We start from the raw sequence: 17,210 nt of genomic DNA on the forward strand, positions 1-17,210 counted from the left end.
ACAGACAAACACAGACACACACACACATACAGAGACATACACACAGACATACACAGACAAACACACAGACACACACACACAGGCACACATACAGAGACACACACAAACACACAGACACACATACACAGACACACATACAGAGACACACACAAACACACACACAGACACACATACAGAGACACACACAAACACACAGACACACATACACAGACACACATACAGAGATACACACAAACACACACACAGACACACATACAGAGACACACACAAACACACACAGATAAACACAGACACACATACAGAGACACACACATAGACACACACACACAAACAGACACACACAGACACACACACAAACACACATACACAGACACACACAGGCACACAGGCAAACAGGCACACACAGACACACACACAAACAGACACACACAGACACACACACAAACACACATGCACAGACACACACAGGCACACAGGCACACACATTTTTCAAGATGGTTCCAAGCATTATCACAGATGTGTCTCTTTCCCCGCCCCCTTCTGCGTAGACAGACTTGCTCCTGCGGATTTTGTTGTTGTTGTTGTGTTTTATCAGAAGTCACTTTGTTTTGTTTCAGTCATCTGGACTTTGATCTTGAGAAGACTTTATTCCTCTTCATTGCTGGGAGATATGAGTTCTCAAACAAAGGAGCAGACATCTTCCTGGAGTCCTTATCCAGGCTTAATTTCCTCCTAAGGGTAAGGAGGCTCTGAGCTGTGGCACAGGGTTCTAGAAGGTCTTTCTGCTGTGAGGCGTGAAGAACTGGCTTCCAAGAGGGCATTTGATTTTGACATCACCTTGGGCAGGTGAAATGGATCAGCCAGTAAAGGTGTCTGCTACCCAGTCTGATTTCCATGGCAAGAACCCACATCATGGAAGAGAAAGCAGACTCCCAGAAGCAGTCATCTTAGCACAGCTCAGATGCGACAAAACATTTAAAACGACATCATCATTCTGGGACTGACTCTGCCACTCAAGTTACATATTGGAGTCGTATGTCACTCGCATGCATCCTTGTCTATGCTTTAAAGTACTTGTCCTAACTTCACACTATGCATGTTATATGTCAGAAAGTTATTTTAATGGTCCTTTCCTTGATGGGAATTTGCTGAAAGGTAGATACAGCAAAGTCAAGCAAACCGTGAGCCATGCATCACTTATTAGAAACCAAATATAAACTGTGGTGGTGCACACCTTGAATCCTAGCACTGGGGAAGCACAGGAAGCTGTGTCTCTGAGTTCAAGGTCAGCCTGGTCTATGGAGTGAGTTCCAGGATGGACAGCCAGGGCTATACAGAGAAGCCCTGTCAGGAAAGAAAGAAAGAAAGAAAGAAAGAAAGAAAGAAAGAAAGAAAGAAAGAAAGAAAGAAAGAAAGAAAGAAAGAAAGAAAGAAGAAAGGAAGGAAGCAGGGAGGGAGGGAAGGGAAGGAGGGAGGGAGGGAGGGAGGGAGGGAGGGAGGGAGGGAGGGAGGTCCTCAAGTTCTGTGATGGGTGATGGTGCAGTGTCCTGTTGGCCACCCTTGTGACTGTCCTTCTTCATGTTAAGCAGCCAAGTGTTTTAGCACGAGTCTTCCATAGAACATGACAGATCTTGCAAGCTCCATTCCTCCCCACTCCCCAGCTATACCCGTTCCCCAAGGTCACAGATCTCTAACTGTTCATCTCTGATGTGGCCTACCACCTGGAAACAGGAAGAAGGTTTTACTCCCAATAGCACACCACTTTTGCTCCGGAAGCTAGCCTTTTTTTTTTTTTTTAAGATTTATTTATTATATGTAAGTACACTGTAGCTGTCTTCAGACACTCCAGAAGAGGGCGCCAGGTCTCGTTGCGGATGGTTGTGAGCCACCATGTGGTTGCTGGGATTTGAACTCTGGACCTTTGGAAGAGCAGTCGGGTGCTCTTACCCACTGAGCCATCTCACCAGCCCGAAGCTAGCCTTAAAAAGAGGTTCCCATTGAATTCAGCCGAGAAACACAGGCCAGGAGGGACTGCTGTAGAAGATGGCTTCGTGCTGTAGCTATCGATTAAAGTGAATAGTTTATACTCCAGTCCTATCACAGGGAAGTATAGAACAAATGACACAAGAGTGTAGCAGTTGAGACCCTTCGAGTCGGGGACACGGCTCAGTGGTTGAGTGCACGTGCGCATTCAGAGCTGGGTTCCCAGCTCCCACGTGGAGGCTTACAGTCTCCTGTCACTCCAGTTCCACGGCATCCAATGCCCTCTTCTGATCTCCTCAAGTTCTGTGCTCATGTGTACACACTTAATTTAAAACAAACAAACAAAACAGATAATGAGACCATCTAGGCTTTCCTGAATTCTGTATTATTGTATCCTTAGTGCTTTTGATATATAGATTTTTTTTCCTCCTTTAGCAAGATGTTATGCCAATTATCCTGAAAGATTTCCTAAAACTGCAATGTAAGAAAGTGATTAGTAATAATCTCATCTGCCAAAAGAGTAAGTGAAAAGGATTATCTTTGTATAATCTTTTCTATATTTCCTGGAAGATATCCATAAAGCATGCTTTTTAAATAGGTTCATAACTGTATCAAACATGTTTCATGTTTGGGGTCATTATTAATAAATCCATTCATATAGTTATTAAATGTTCACTTTACCTGTAGATGTGAAGTAAATAAAACCCATTTTTTATTAAGTTAGAGAGAAAAGATGATTATAATACTCAGAGAAATTAAAATACCCAATATATAGTAATTTCTTTGATGGTGTGAAGGCTGCCACCCGCGGAGAACCTCTCATCTTATAGATGCTTTCACTCCAAAGCTGCTTTGGTCTATGTTGTTGCCCTGTGAGAAATGCTAGGCTCTGGCATCTGTAGGAAAGAACAAGAAAGCAGAGATTTCAGATGTTTAAAAATATACCAGTTTAAATATAATTTTTGTTCCTAACATGTTATGGGCACTCAGATAAAATAGTACACATACCATCAATAATAGTAACATCAATAGAACGAGACAAACCACGTCTATTGTGTATGGTGGTTATAAGGACTGGGGTCAACTGTGTTATTTAAAGTGCCCCAGCACAGTATCTGCTACATCTAAAGCATGTGATTGTCCCTTAACTTAAAGCCTAAAACCCAAAATGCATCACATGGATTATCTAGACATGTAGCAGAAACATGTTTTAAAAACATTTGTACCAGTCGATATGAGTACATTGGAAAGAGTTAGGAAAAGATGAATCAGAAATACATTCTCATTAAATTTTGAATCTGAACTTTTAAAGAAGGTATTTTAACTTTTTAAAAATCAGGTTCCATGTGTGTTTTGTTTTGTTTTGCTTTGTTTATTTAACCACAGGAAAATACAATGATATGAGTAGTCAATATTGTCTATTTTAAATGGCCAACGTGTGGAAATATTCACTGCTGAGAAATCCTTACTGGAAATCAGTTTCAATTATGACTGAAAAGTCTAGAGAAGACATGTGCACTCATTCAGTGGCTCACAGCCAGTTCCCTCTCTCTCACGACACGTGACAACAGTTTTCCAGGTTTAAGATCCACGTGCCAGTGTTTTCTGATCTTTGGTAGGTGACGCTGCCATGTTTTCTCACCCTCCTCAGATGCATAAGAGTAACGTCACCGTGGTAGTGTTTTTCATCATGCCTGCCAAGACAAACAATTTCAACGTGGAAACCCTGAAGGGCCAGGCAGTGCGGAAACAGCTGTGGTAATCTCATATTTGTCAGCCTCCTCAGGCCGCACGTGAAGGGAGTTTTTGCCTAAGCGTGTGACCTCTGAGCTGTGTCCTCAAACTACATTTCTTCCTTGCTGACTATAGCACAAATATGGCGTTGTTCTCCTGGGGCTAGCTGCTGTGTTAGAGTGTGCAATGCCTGTAATGTGGTGGAAAATCACATTACTAGGAAAACGTCCTAACGAACAACCACAGACTGAGGAAGTATCTATATGGGGGCTTTAAGGGTGGGCTGGATATATTTCACAGAGAAAAACTAAAGAGTTTACCAAAGCAAGGAGATGAGTATAATGACTCCCTCTACACGAAGCCCAGATCACACAGCAAACATGTCACTAACTTACTCTGTCTACACCTCCATTCACTGACCTTTCCCACTCTCAACCATCCCCTGTTACCTCAAGGAAAAAAGAATTCCAGATCTCTGGGCTGTCACGTGTTTTGTCCAAGCCTTAGTCCTGGACTTTTTCCAAGCAAGCTAAATTGGCCAGTAGGGAAATACTAGGAGAGACTGTGTTTTAAAAGACTTGTAACTTCAAGGAATGGTAATGAGACAACAGCACCTTTACCACAGATGATGTATTAATTACCTTTCCGTGACTGTGACAAAACACTATGACCAAGGCAACTTATAAAGGAAAAGTTTAACCAAGCATTCACAGTAGCAGAGGGTTGGAATCCATGGACTTTGCTGTGGGGGAGCATGGCAGCAGGCAGGCATGGTGCTGATAGCTTACATCTTGATCCACAAGCATGAGGCACAGAGAAGTTACTAGGGATTGCATGGGCATTTTGACACCTCAGAGCCCACCCCCCAGTGACTCACCTCCTGTAATAAGGCCACACCTCCTAATCCTTTCCAAAAAGTTCCATTAATGGGGGACCAAGCATTCAAAATATGAGCCTATGAGGGCCCTTCTCATTCAAACGCCCACAAATGAATATGAAACATTATGATTCCATCTGAAATCCTTCTGTGTTAAACAGGGACACTGTGCATTGTTTGAAGGAGAAGTTTGGGAAGAAACTCTATGATGGGTTATTAAGGTAAGTGATTAACAGCCATTCTAACCCTGGGGGGGGGGGGCGGGCTCAGACCTTGTCTAAGTTAGGGTTTTACTGCTGTGAACAGATACCATGACCAATGCAAGTTTTACAACGAACATTTAATTGAGGTTGGCTTACAAGTTCAGAGGCTCAGTCCATTATCAAGGTGGGAGCATGACAGCATCCAGGCAGGCATGGTGCAGGTAGAGCTGAGAGTTCTATATCTTCATCTAAAGGCTGCTAGTGGAAGACTAACTTCCAGACAGCTAAAGTGAGGGTCTTAAAGCCCACATCCACAGTGACACACCTACTCTAACATGGCAATACCCTCTAATAGTGCCACTCCTTGGCCATCACAGACCCTTTGGGAGTTGAATGACCTTATCACAGGGGTTGCATATCAGATATAATGAATGTCAGATATTTACATTATGATTCATAACAGTAGCAACATTGCAGTTATGGAATAGTGATGAAAAAATAATTTATGGTTGGGGGAACCACAGCATGAGGAACTATATTAAAGCATTAAGAAGGTTGAGAACCACTGGGTGTAGAACAACGCACACATCAACATTTAGGGCTTCACCATTCACAGGCCACAATTTAGACACTTACACCCATTTTGTTCCAAACATCATGGAATTTGCAGCCTTCAAAGATGTCATGTCAGATGAATACTATCATTGTCTCTTTCATTTGACAGTATCAATAAACAGCTTGTACCTAGGAGCCCATGAGCACACATGCACACAGATTCTTATTCAGGGGCAAACTCATTAGTACATCAGTTTGAAACTAATGGAGTTTTGGAGTTCAAATATATATTGGCCTAATTTGATAAATGCATGAAAAATATTTATATGGTAAATCTATTTTAACACCTTAGTAAATACCATTATTACAGTAAATGAACTATTTATGTCGGACAATTAAAAAGCACTTAATGAGTTCCAGCCATTTTTTATTTTTAATACTGTTTTCATCACAGAGGAGAAATTCCTGACATGAATAGCATTTTGGATCGAGATGACTTAACAATTATGAAAAGAGCCATTTTTTCAACTCAGGTAAGAAAAAACTTGAAGTGCCCACCACCTGCCATGATCGTTCAAATCAACCTAGGCAATATTGTCCTCATTCATGTAAAGAAATGTGCTAAATTAGGAAACTTCAAATCTGAGAGTTGAAAAAGATACTCACTTTTCATTCTGTTTACATTTGTGGTTGTGGAACAGGGCAGGTTGGAACCAGAGGATAATTTGAAGGACTTATATTCTCTCTTTCGCCGTATGGGTCCTAAAGATGGGATTTAAATTATCAGGTTGGCAGCAAGAACCTTTAACCACTGACCATCATTTTACCCATTTAGAAAAAAATCTACTTGAATGATTTTGTATGTGCTTTTATGAGTTGTTTCTAGGGGATTCTTTTAAAAATCTCATAAAGTCTGTTTTTGAACCCACTTACAGAATTTCTTTGAACCAATGTACTCAGTTGAAAAACTGTGTCCTTTATAACAGAGAACCTTGTGACAATCTCCAAAAGTGCAGAATCCACCCCACAGCTGAGAAAACGCCCGTGCTTCTCAGCGGAATAGAATTGTTATTTTATAGTGTAATGTAGCATGCTAGACATGCATGGGAACCTCTGTTAACAGTGTGGTTTGCTAGACAATTCCAATGAATCTCGTCCATCCTGCATGAAGATTCCAAAGTGCCTTCACATTCTAGATAAATCCAGAAGTAACCATGCTGCCTGAGCCTTTCATTCAGTCGCTGCAAGGAAGGAACAACTTTCTGTTCATGGTCTGTGAAAGAAAGTTCTGGAACTCTTTCTCTTCCTCTGAAGCACACAAAGCTCTGTCATGTTAACCAGCATCATCTCAGAGGATGAGTACAGGCAGGGTGCATACCGACGGCCTTTTGCAGAAATGAGTCACGCTTACTAATGCTTTTCACCACGGATGCGTTTCTTCCCTGTGTTCCCTCAGAGACAGTCTTTGCCTCCTGTGACCACTCACAATATGATCGATGATTCCACGGATCCCATCCTCAGCACCATTAGACGAATCGGACTTTTCAACAATCGTGCAGACAGAGTCAAGGTAGAACTAATTGGTTTGCTATGCACTGCTTCCAAGTCGTACAGAATAGGCTCAGTTGGTTAAGAGCTTGCTGTGCAAGCGTGAGAAGTCGAGGCCACCCTCCAGCTCTGTGGGAAAAGCTTGCCCTGGAGGCATGCACTTGTAATCCAGTGCTCAGGGGAATCCAGGACATCCCCAGAGCCTACTAGCAAGCCAGCCCAGGTTAATTGATGAGCTCCACGGGACCCTACCTCAAAAAGTAACGTGAAGAGCTCTTTAGAAACAACACCCAGCCATTTGGCTAGGAATTTCATAAATTCATTCTTTTTAATAGCTGAGTAGTACTCCATTGTGTAAATGTACCATAATTTCTGTATCCATTCCTCTGTTGAGGGACATCTGGGTTCTTTCCAGCTTCTGGCTATTATAAATAGGGCTGCTATGAACATAGTGGAGCATGTGTCCTTTTTACCGGTTGGGACATCTTCTGGATATATGCCCAGGAGAGGTATTGCTGGATCCTCCAGTAGTACTATGTCCAATTTTCTGAGGAACCGCCAGACTGATTTCCAGAGTGGTTGTACAAGCTTGCAATCCCACCAACAATGGAGGAGTGTTCCTCTTTCTCCACATCCTCGCCAGCATCTGCTGTCACCTGAATTTTTGATCTTAGCCATTCTGACTGGTGTGAGGTGGAATCTCAGGGTTGTTTTGATTTGCATTTCCCTGATGATTAAGGATGTTGAACATTTTTTCAGGTGTTTCTCTGCCATTCGGTATTCCTCAGGTGAGAATTCTTTGTTCAGTTCTGAGCCCCATTTTTTAATGGGGTTATTTGACTTTCTGGAGTCCACCTTCTTGAGTTCTTTATATATATTGGATATTAGTCCCTTATCTGATTTAGGATAGGTGAAGATCCTTTCCCAATCTGTTGGTGGTTTTTTTGTCTTATTGATGGTGTCTTTAGCCTTGCAGAAGCTTTGTAGTTTCATGAGGTCCCACTTGTCAATTCATCTTGAGTGAAGTAACACAATCACAAAAGAACTCACACAATATGTATTCACTGATAAGTGGATATTAGCCCAAAACTTAGGATACCCAAGATATAAGATACAATTTGCTAAACGCATGAAACTCAAGAAGAATGAAGACCAAAGTGTGGACACTGTGCACCTTCTTGGAATTGGGAACAAAACACCCAGGGAAGGAGTTACAGAGACAAAGTTCGTAGCTGTGATGAAAGGATGGACCATTTAGAGACTGCCGTATCCAGGGATCCATCCCATAAGCAGCTTCTAAACGCTGACACCATTGCATACACTAGCAAGATTTTGCTGAAAGGACCCAAATATAGCCGTCTCTTGTGAGACGATGCCGGGGCCTAGCAAACACAGGATTGGATGTTCACAGTCAGCTATTGGATGTATCACAGGGCTCCCAATGGAGAAGCTAGAGAAAGTACCCAAGGAGCTAAAGGGATCTGCAACCCTATTGTTGGAACAACATGATGTACTAACCAGAACCCTGGAGCTCTTGTCTCTAGCTGCATATGTATCGAAAGATGGCCTAGTCGGCCATCAATGGAAAGAGAGGCCCATTGGACTTGCAAACTTTATATGCCCCAATATAGAGGAATGTCAGGGCCAAAAGAATGGGAATGGGTGGGTAGGGAAGTGGGGGGCGCTATGGGGGACTTTTGGGATAGCATTGGAAATGTAATTCAGGAAAATATGTAATAAAAATATTAAAAATCAAAAAAAAAAAAAAGAATCAGGGCAATAGACTTTATCTCCTGATGGTAAGAGGGAAGGCTTTGAAGAGCATAGTGAATGAAAAATATTTTGTTGGCTATTTTGGAGAATAGTGCCTTTTGCTTCTTAGAGTAGAGTACATCCAATCACTAAATCACTATTCAGGATGTATTATCTAGGCAAAGTAAAGTAGTATGAACTGTATATTAAGTGGCAGGCTTTTGATCCTGTCTCTAAAAATGTGTTCTCATTTAGGTACCTCACTTCTCTTAAAACTCCCTATGGATTTTTTCATATTCATAAGTGTCCATGAATAAAAATTCCTGAAAGGAAAAAAAAAAAAGCAGTCTGGTACTACTAGATGGCAGTGGAGATTTGTTTTGTACTCCAGTCTTTCTCACTCATTCTGACAAAATAAAGTGGGAAGGCCCTTCAGAAAGTATTTAGCCACCTCTCTCTCTGTTCCTTATGTGACTTCACAGTTAATCACTGAAACTGTTTGGTGGTATTTGCTCATTTAGTTTCTGCTTTGATCTCCTCTAGGATACATTTGTTCTTCTCAGCTTAAATACCTTACAGGCTTCTGATGTCGGCATTCAAGGTGTTTAGCAATCCAGCTCTGTTTATTTTTCTAATTTCATCTGTTAGGACTTCCCTTCCTTCTCTATAAACCCATTGAGAGCATCTCACTGTGCTCCACTTGTGAGTCTATGTCTTTGTTCACACCGACTCCCTGGAACACTTTCACACCACACTCACCAAAAAAAAAAAAAGAAAAAAAAAAAAAAAAAGAAACAACACCCAGGGTTGAGCTCTGCTCTCCACACATGTGTGCCCACAAATGCAGGACATCAACACAGACAGGCACCTACAAGAACACATAGCCCCATGTCCACGTACACACATCCAAACAAAAAAAATAACAGCATGTACTTGGGAGAGAGTTTATTACAAGCTCTTCATCATCTTAACATCTTCCAGAAAAAAGGATAAACAATTGTAAAGAAAATGAATTCTGCTTCTTGGTGTAGGTAATTAGAATACTCTTAGATATTGGGTAACTCTGAGTTTTAATCATAACATTCATTTTAATTGCACAACGTCATCAGTAGACACAAGAAAAATTACCTAAATTTTAGTGATTAAAATAATTCTAAAACTGATATGAGTTAATGCTTTTTTGTTTTCTTTTATGCATTTTATTTTTAAAATTATATGTATTCATTTATTCTGTGTGTGAGGTAGGGGATGAAATGTGCTATGATGCTCATGAAAAGGTCAGAGGACAATTTGTGGGAGCCAGTTCTCTATTGCCACCTTTGGATTCCAGGGATCAAACTCACACTGTCAAGCTTAGTGAAATCATCTGTGCCTGATGAGCCACCGTGCTGCCCCTGTGGTGTGTTTATTATAACAATTCATAGTCACACGGATGATGCTTTATTATTATTTCATGTGCATGGGCGTTTGCCTGCACATATGTGTGGGCACCACATGTATGCCTGGTACCCAAGGAAGCCAGAGGAAGGCACCAGATATCTTGAAACTGGAACTTCAGATGGTTGTGAGCTGCCATGTGGGTGCTGGGACTTGAACCCAGTGCCTCTGGTAGATTAATTAGTGCTCCTGATGCACCTCTCCGTTTGCCCTGCCTGGTTTCTACGTAGGCTCTGCAGGCTTGTGCAGCCAGCACTTTATGCATCCCTCTGTCTTCCAAGCTGTGTGTCCACTTCAGTAAGCTTTAATTCCAGAGCCACTTTTTAATTTCCATCTGCTGGGTGTCCCACCCAGGCACCACCTCCTCTCTGTAACACCCTCACTGGTTCAGTCCATTTGCTGCAACTGATGAGTCTCAGTTGGTACACTGCTATCCCTCCAGATTAATCCTTTGTATTAGGATCATCTGGGCATCATTCTAAGAGTAGACAACTGAACAATGAAGGGTAGTGATCATTTAGAGTCACTTTCCTAAACACACGTTGTGTTCTGCATATTCTCCATTTCAGAATAGTTGGTAACTCCTGATGACTCTTTCTTTTCCAGTCTATCATATAGCTATGATATTCTATATTATAAGTAGATTTTTAGGCTTTGACATACTGGTTCATGAACAGCAGCACACCGCTGCACACAGGCCTTCGTGCACGTGTGGTATTTTTCTTTGAGTCACATGTGACTTTTTGAGCAGAGTCATGAATACCATCTTTACAGGACACTCCAGTTGTTGTGCAGACTAGAAAGCCTTGAGGAATCAAAGCAAAGTGTGGTAGGCGGCAACTGCCTCTAGGTGAGAGGGGATGGCAAGTTTAATCTGGACATGAGTGTTCCAAAATCTTCCTCCCCTGAGCCTCGTTTCCCTCAGCGAACTCATGCATGGGTCACGGGTGACCGATCCCCTCTTTCCTGGTCAAGTTGGGAGCAAACTAACAAATAATACAGAGGTCAGCAGATGGAGAACCAAATATAACGTTCATTGGGGAATAAGGCTGGAGAGGGGTTGGGGTGTAGTCTAATGTGAAAGCAGAAAATGTATGTGTTAACTAAACCCTGTGATCCAAGATGTGAGGGTGAGAGCAATGTTAAGTGTGCAGAGTTTGAGCTACAGAGTGAAGGGACGAAGAAAGCAGAGCCCACATTCTTTACAATTTATCTTTCCCTCTATCCCTGAATGTACAACACAGGACTCTGTAGTACTGATTTAAGCAAAGCGTAGACAAATTTTTTGCTTTATTTTCTTCATCAGAACTTTCTTTTTTAGGTGATTTTACACCCAGAATTCCTGTCCTCCACCAGCCCCCTATTGCCCATGGATTATGAAGAGTTTGTCCGAGGTTGTCACCTTGGGGTGTTTCCATCGTACTATGAACCCTGGGGTTACACACCAGGTATGTGATGAGTGTAGAATGTGGGTGAATTCTGATTTGGTTGCATGCTATTTCAAACGTGTGTATGTGATGTTAAAATTGATCAGAAACTTCTTTGGCGGCTTTGTTCTCAATTTGTTTAAAAATGACTTGGATTGGATCCATTTCGTTGGGTCAATTTAATGCTTTGCAGATTCTAAGCTAAAAATAGGGACACCACCAAGGTGAGTCCAGCACAGAGGGGTTTGCTGCCTTCTAAGTGGGTATCCAGCCCAGTACCTCACTGTGCTCCAAAGAGGAACATAGAGTTTTATGGGGATTGTATACTCTTCGGTTATCTCTACAGATCCCATTAATGTGAAGTAGGAACCAAATATATAGAGCTAGTATAAAAACAGGAAATCTTACCATATGGTTTTCTACAAGCTATTTCAGAAGAACATATTTTTAAACATTTAAATCAATTTTGTAAAACAAAGTCAGCCATGAAAACCCCTCTACATCTTTGTCTTTCAAAAGACAGGTAGTATTAAGAGAGCGTGCGTCTGGTGTTGAGTAAGACATTGTAGCCAATGCCATCCTTCATTCAGAAACTCTGCCAGCTCTATCTTTTTTTTTCCAGATCAATAGTCAATTGTCAAATCTACTCTTTGTCATTTTCTCTTCTGGTCCTTAAGTGGTGTGGTTACTATTAGCAACAAGAGAGATGGATTTGCATTTGTACTGAAGCATCTCATTAAAAGAGAAGCATGGGTTAGATTCACAGCTCAGTGGTAAAACATGTACTGAGACTATACAAGGCCCTCTCTCCAATTCCCAGCACCACGAAATAAACAATAATTTAAAAACATATACCTTTTGCCTGTCTTCCAGAAGGAAAGAACAAGGTAATTAGTTTCTTGTGTTAGATTAGTAGTAGGAGATACTCTTCCTGATTAAGGTACAATTGCATTTATTTCAAAACAAAATGCTAAAAAATATTATTAACTACAGCTCAAGGGACAGCAGAGGCCAGGTAAAGGTAAATTATTATTAAGAGAACTTTCACTCCAAACTTTGTCTCTGTAACTCCTTCTATGGGTATTTTGTTCCCTATTCTAAGGAGGATTGAAGTATCCACACGTTGGTCTTCCTTCTTGATTTTCTTGTATTTTGGAAGTTGTATCTTGGGTATTCTAGGTTTCTGAGCTAATATCCACTTATCAGTAAGTGCGTATCAAGTGACTTCTTTTGTGATTGGGTTACCTCACTCAGGATAATATCCTCCAGATACATCCATTTGCCCAAGAATTTCATAAATTCATTGTTTTTAATAGCTGAGTAGTACTCCATTGTGTAAATGTACCACATTTTCTGTATCCATTCCTCTGTTGAGGGACATCTGGATTCTTTCCAGCTTCTGGCTATTATAAATAGGGCAAGTGTTCTAATGGTAGGATAAAGCATCTTTTGGGTTTATGCCTGAGAGTGGTATATCTGGGTCTTGAGAAAGATCGATATCCAATTTTCTGAGGAACAGCCATAATAATGATCTCTATAGTGCCTGTGCCAATTGTCACTCCTATCTGAGATGGAGGAGTGTTCTTCTTGCTCCACATCCTTGCCAGCAGGAGCTGTCACTTGGGATTTTGATCTTAGCTATTCTGACAGGTGTAAGATGGAATCTCAAAGCAATTTTGATTTTCACTTTCCTGATGACTACGGATGTTGAACACTTCTTTAAGTGTTTCTCACGAATTTGAGATTCCTCTGTTGAGAATTCTCTGTTTAGATCTGTACCCTATTTTTAATTGGATTATTTGGCTTGTTGATGTCTACTTTCTTGAGTTCTTTGTATATTTTGGATACTAGCCATGTATCAGATATGGAAAGGTGAAAAAATCTTTCCCTATTTTGTCCTACTGACAATATCCTTTGCCTTATAGAAGACTTTTCAGTTTTATGAGTTCCCATTTATTAATTGTTGATGTTAGTTCCTGTGCTGTCGATGTTCTGTTCAGAAAGTCATCTCGGGTAAGAATGTGTTTGAGACTACTCATACTTTCTTTTCTATCAGGTTCAATGTGTCTGGTTTTATGTTGAAGTCTTTGATCCACCTGGAACTGAGTTTTATGCAGAGTGATAAGTATAAATCTGTTTACATTCTTCTACATCCTGATATTCAGTGAGACCAGAACCATTTGTTGAAGATGGTTTTTTTTTTCATTGGGTATTTATGACTTCTTTATCAAAATTCAGGTGTCCATAGATGTGTGGATTTACATCTGGGACTTCAATTCGATTCCACTGATCAATGTGTTTGTTTTTATGCCAATATTATGTGGTTTCTATTAGTACGGCTCTGTAGGACAGCTTGAAATCAGGAATGGTAATACTTCTGGAAGTTCTTTTATTGTTCAAGGTTCTTTTTAACTACTATTTATTTTTTGTTATTTAAAATAATTATTTATCTATTGTATGTATATGAGTACACTGTAACTGTCTTTAGACACATCAGGAGGGCATCAGATCCCATTACAGATGATTGTGAGCCACCATGTGGTTGCTGAAAATTGAACTTAGGATCTCTGGAAGAGCAGTCAATGCTCTTAACTGCTGAGCCAACCCTCCAGCCTCTGTCATCTTCATAAAGTTGGTTTTAAGTTTTTTTTTTTTTCTCTTGTGTTTCCTTTGGGTTTTCTGAAGTAATACAGCTGGGCTCTGTTGGTAACGTAGTGTACCAGCTGTTTTTGATTATGCACATCTAAATTTGGGGTGATTATATGTCTAGGCTTCAATTTTAGGGTTTGTCTTTGTTGGAAGGGTATTTTTTCCCTGATCTCTGTTTCCTCTCTTGTCTTCTGGCCTGAGGTTGATCAGAGGTCTCCACCCTAGTTGGGGGCTGGATTCCTGGTGGCTACTGTGATCTCTTGTCAAGCCAGGAGTGTCTGCTCCAGTTGAGGACTAGAGTTGTGGTGACCTGCATGGCCTCTGATTCAGTAGGTAGGCAGTCTCTAGTTGAATTGGAATCTGAAGTTGTCATGGCTGGTGTCACCTCTGCTCCACCAAGGAGTCTCTGTTAAAGTTGGGTCCTGGTCTCTGGCATTCATTTAGGTGGGGGTATCTGCTGGAATTGGGGGCTGAAGCGTAGCAATGATTGGGGGTGGGGGAGCATTGGTTCTGATAGAAGCAAGAAAGATGGTTAGATACCTTCTAACAATTCTAAGCTGACACTTGAAGGAAAACAATCTTTCCAGGTGGTATAATTTAGCCTTCTCATATTCCATAATCTCTAGTTTATTTTTTATAATAATATTAAATAGTGCTGTTCTAATTGTAGAAAGCAGTCATTAAAGCCAACTCTGCCGGTTATTTTATTTTATTTTTTTTTTGTCAACTTGACACAAGCTAGTTATTTGGAAAAAGGGAACATTGTTTGAGAGAATACCTCTATCAGATTGGACGGTAAGACAAGTCTGTAGGGAATTTTCTTGATTAATGACTCATATGGGAGGATCCAGCCCGGTGTGGGTGGTGCCATTCCTGAGCAGGTAGGCCTGCGATGTATATGAAAGCAGCCATGGGTAGCAAACCAGTAAGCAGTATTCTTCTGTGGACTTTGCTTCAGTTCCTGCATTCAGGCGCCTGCTGAGCCTTTGCCCTGATTCCCTTCAGGATGCACTGTGAGATACAAGGCGAGATAAACCCTTTCCTCTCCAAGTTGCTTACGGCCATGTTGCTTAGCACAGTGATATATATTATAGCAAGCTAAGACACCAGCGCTGTGCTTTGAGAAAGCCCAAGGAAACACTTTATTAAATTCATTCAAGGGACATTCTTGGTTTCCTGGCTTTTACAACAAAATTTATTAGTAAATTATTTAATGTGAAAAAAAAACGTTTTTTTAAAATCTCATGGCGTTTTAGGCAAAGATGAATTTATGAGTGTATGAATTATTCCCAGGAGTTCCAAAATTTTCAGTAGATTTCAAAGAAGCTGGTAATCCTTATGCACTTCTTCCGGCTCCTTCCCTAAAGGTAAAAAATGCTGCTGTGTAGCTAAGGAACTGACCCAGGAGGAAAGACTCACAGTCAGAGAAGAAAAAACCATGATCGAAGCTGCACAGCACAATACACGTCAGGCACAACTTTTACACCCATCACCTCCCAAGAACCAAAACTTTCCATCATGAAGGAAATGGAGGGAACATAGATTACTTGTTTAAAATGTAGATGTTGGGCAGGGAGACAGCTCCTGAGTTAGAAGGTTTGCCATGCATGCCTGAGGACCAGCATCCAGATCCCCAGAACACACCAAATGCCCAAGAGAGTGGCAAGCCTGTAACTCCAACCTCTGCGCAAGTAGACAGGGATTCTACAGAATAAGCTGGCCAGTTATGCAAGCTGGATCAGCAAGCTCTGGGTTTGATGGAGAGACCTTCCCTAAATGGATGAGGTTGAAGAACACTTGAAATTTTCTTAATATCAGGTGTGGGCATCGACAAGAATGTGCACACACAGGTTCACACTCGTACGCACAAATGGACAAAGAAAACGTAGCTATCTTTGAAAGAATGTTATTTTTGGAGACAGCTGCACAGCTATTTTGCAGGAGACAGGTTTTGATCAAAAGGGAAGGGAAGACTTGGACTATGAATTCCCTGCACCCTCAAGAGAGTAGCAGGTTGTATGTGGAGGAGATTAAGGTAGCAGAGAACCTGTCTGTATCTAAACACATACTCATCCTGATAAAGTTGCAAAGCAGGGTCACAGGCTCAGAACAGAACAAAAACAAACCAGAAAGTAGCCATCTGGGCTCAGACAGCAGAGAGCAGCAGGTCCTAGCAGAAGCTCTCAGACTGGATGTCTAGCTCCAAATCCCAGCTTCCCTGTGCAATGTCCCCGATTCTGGGAGTGGCCAAGTTGCAACCACCCCCCATGTTTTAATGTCCTCACTTGTCAGAGAGGGATGATGTCAGACACACTTCACAGGGTGGTTTTGAATATTATCTATGCCATGAGTGTAGATGAAGCCCTACTGCCATGCCTGGCAAGGAGTAAAGATGGCTCCAGCCAGGCAGCCAGGACCTTTCTCTTCCACATGCATGTGAGAACTGGGAGCAGGTCTGATGCTCATTCTTTGTCCATTCTCTGGCAGCTGAATGCACAGTGATGGGCATCCCCAGTGTGACTACAAACCTCTCCGGTTTCGGGTGTTTCGTGCAGGAGCATGTGGCTGACCCTACTGCATACGGTGAGATTTTCCTTTCCATTGTGAGGGTCTTCACGGGGCATACCGCTAAAGCTGTCCTGAAAGGAAACTAAAGCTTATATTTCTTGTTTAATTAAAAATAGATTTAAAGCCGGGCGTGGTGGCGCACGCCTTTAATCCCAGCACTCGGGAGGCAGAGGCAGGCAGATTTCTGAGTTCAAGGCCAGCCTGGTCTACAGATTGAGTTCCAGGACAGCCAAGGCTACACAGAGAAACCCTGTCTCAAAAAACCAAAAGAAAAAAAAATAGATTTAAGTAGAGATCCATAGAAAAAAAAGTGTTCCTAATATTGAATATTCTGCCCACTAGAAGAAGAATTACACAAGGGCAGATGTTGAGCAAACTTTACCTTTAACTTATTTCTTGACGGTAGTGATAGGGTTTTTTAAATTCCTAGGAGCACTAATACAGTATTGGAGTATGCATATTGGTTCATCTATAGCA

The 17,210-nt window shown here is 41.4% G+C and overlaps 1 protein-coding gene across 2 annotated transcripts in view; it reads left to right on the forward strand.

Moving 5' to 3' along the window:
- Gys2 (glycogen synthase 2) overlaps window positions 1-17,210 on the forward strand; it is a 43,402-nt gene that overhangs the window by 19,020 nt on the left and 7,172 nt on the right. For both annotated transcript variants that reach the window (XM_021164570.3, XM_021164571.3), the window contains exons 7-13: window positions 618-738; window positions 3,635-3,741; window positions 4,756-4,815; window positions 5,807-5,885; window positions 6,809-6,922; window positions 11,411-11,537; window positions 16,653-16,748. In XM_021164570.3, the coding sequence (XP_021020229.1) occupies window positions 618-738; window positions 3,635-3,741; window positions 4,756-4,815; window positions 5,807-5,885; window positions 6,809-6,922; window positions 11,411-11,537; window positions 16,653-16,748 (704 nt within the window). The remainder of the gene's footprint in view (window positions 1-617; window positions 739-3,634; window positions 3,742-4,755; window positions 4,816-5,806; window positions 5,886-6,808; window positions 6,923-11,410; window positions 11,538-16,652; window positions 16,749-17,210) is intronic.

The sequence above is a fragment of the Mus caroli genome, unplaced genomic scaffold (genome assembly GCF_978045245.1).
Source record: "Mus caroli unplaced genomic scaffold, Mus_caroli_1 scaffold_7, whole genome shotgun sequence".
NCBI lineage: Eukaryota > Metazoa > Chordata > Mammalia > Rodentia > Muridae > Mus > Mus caroli.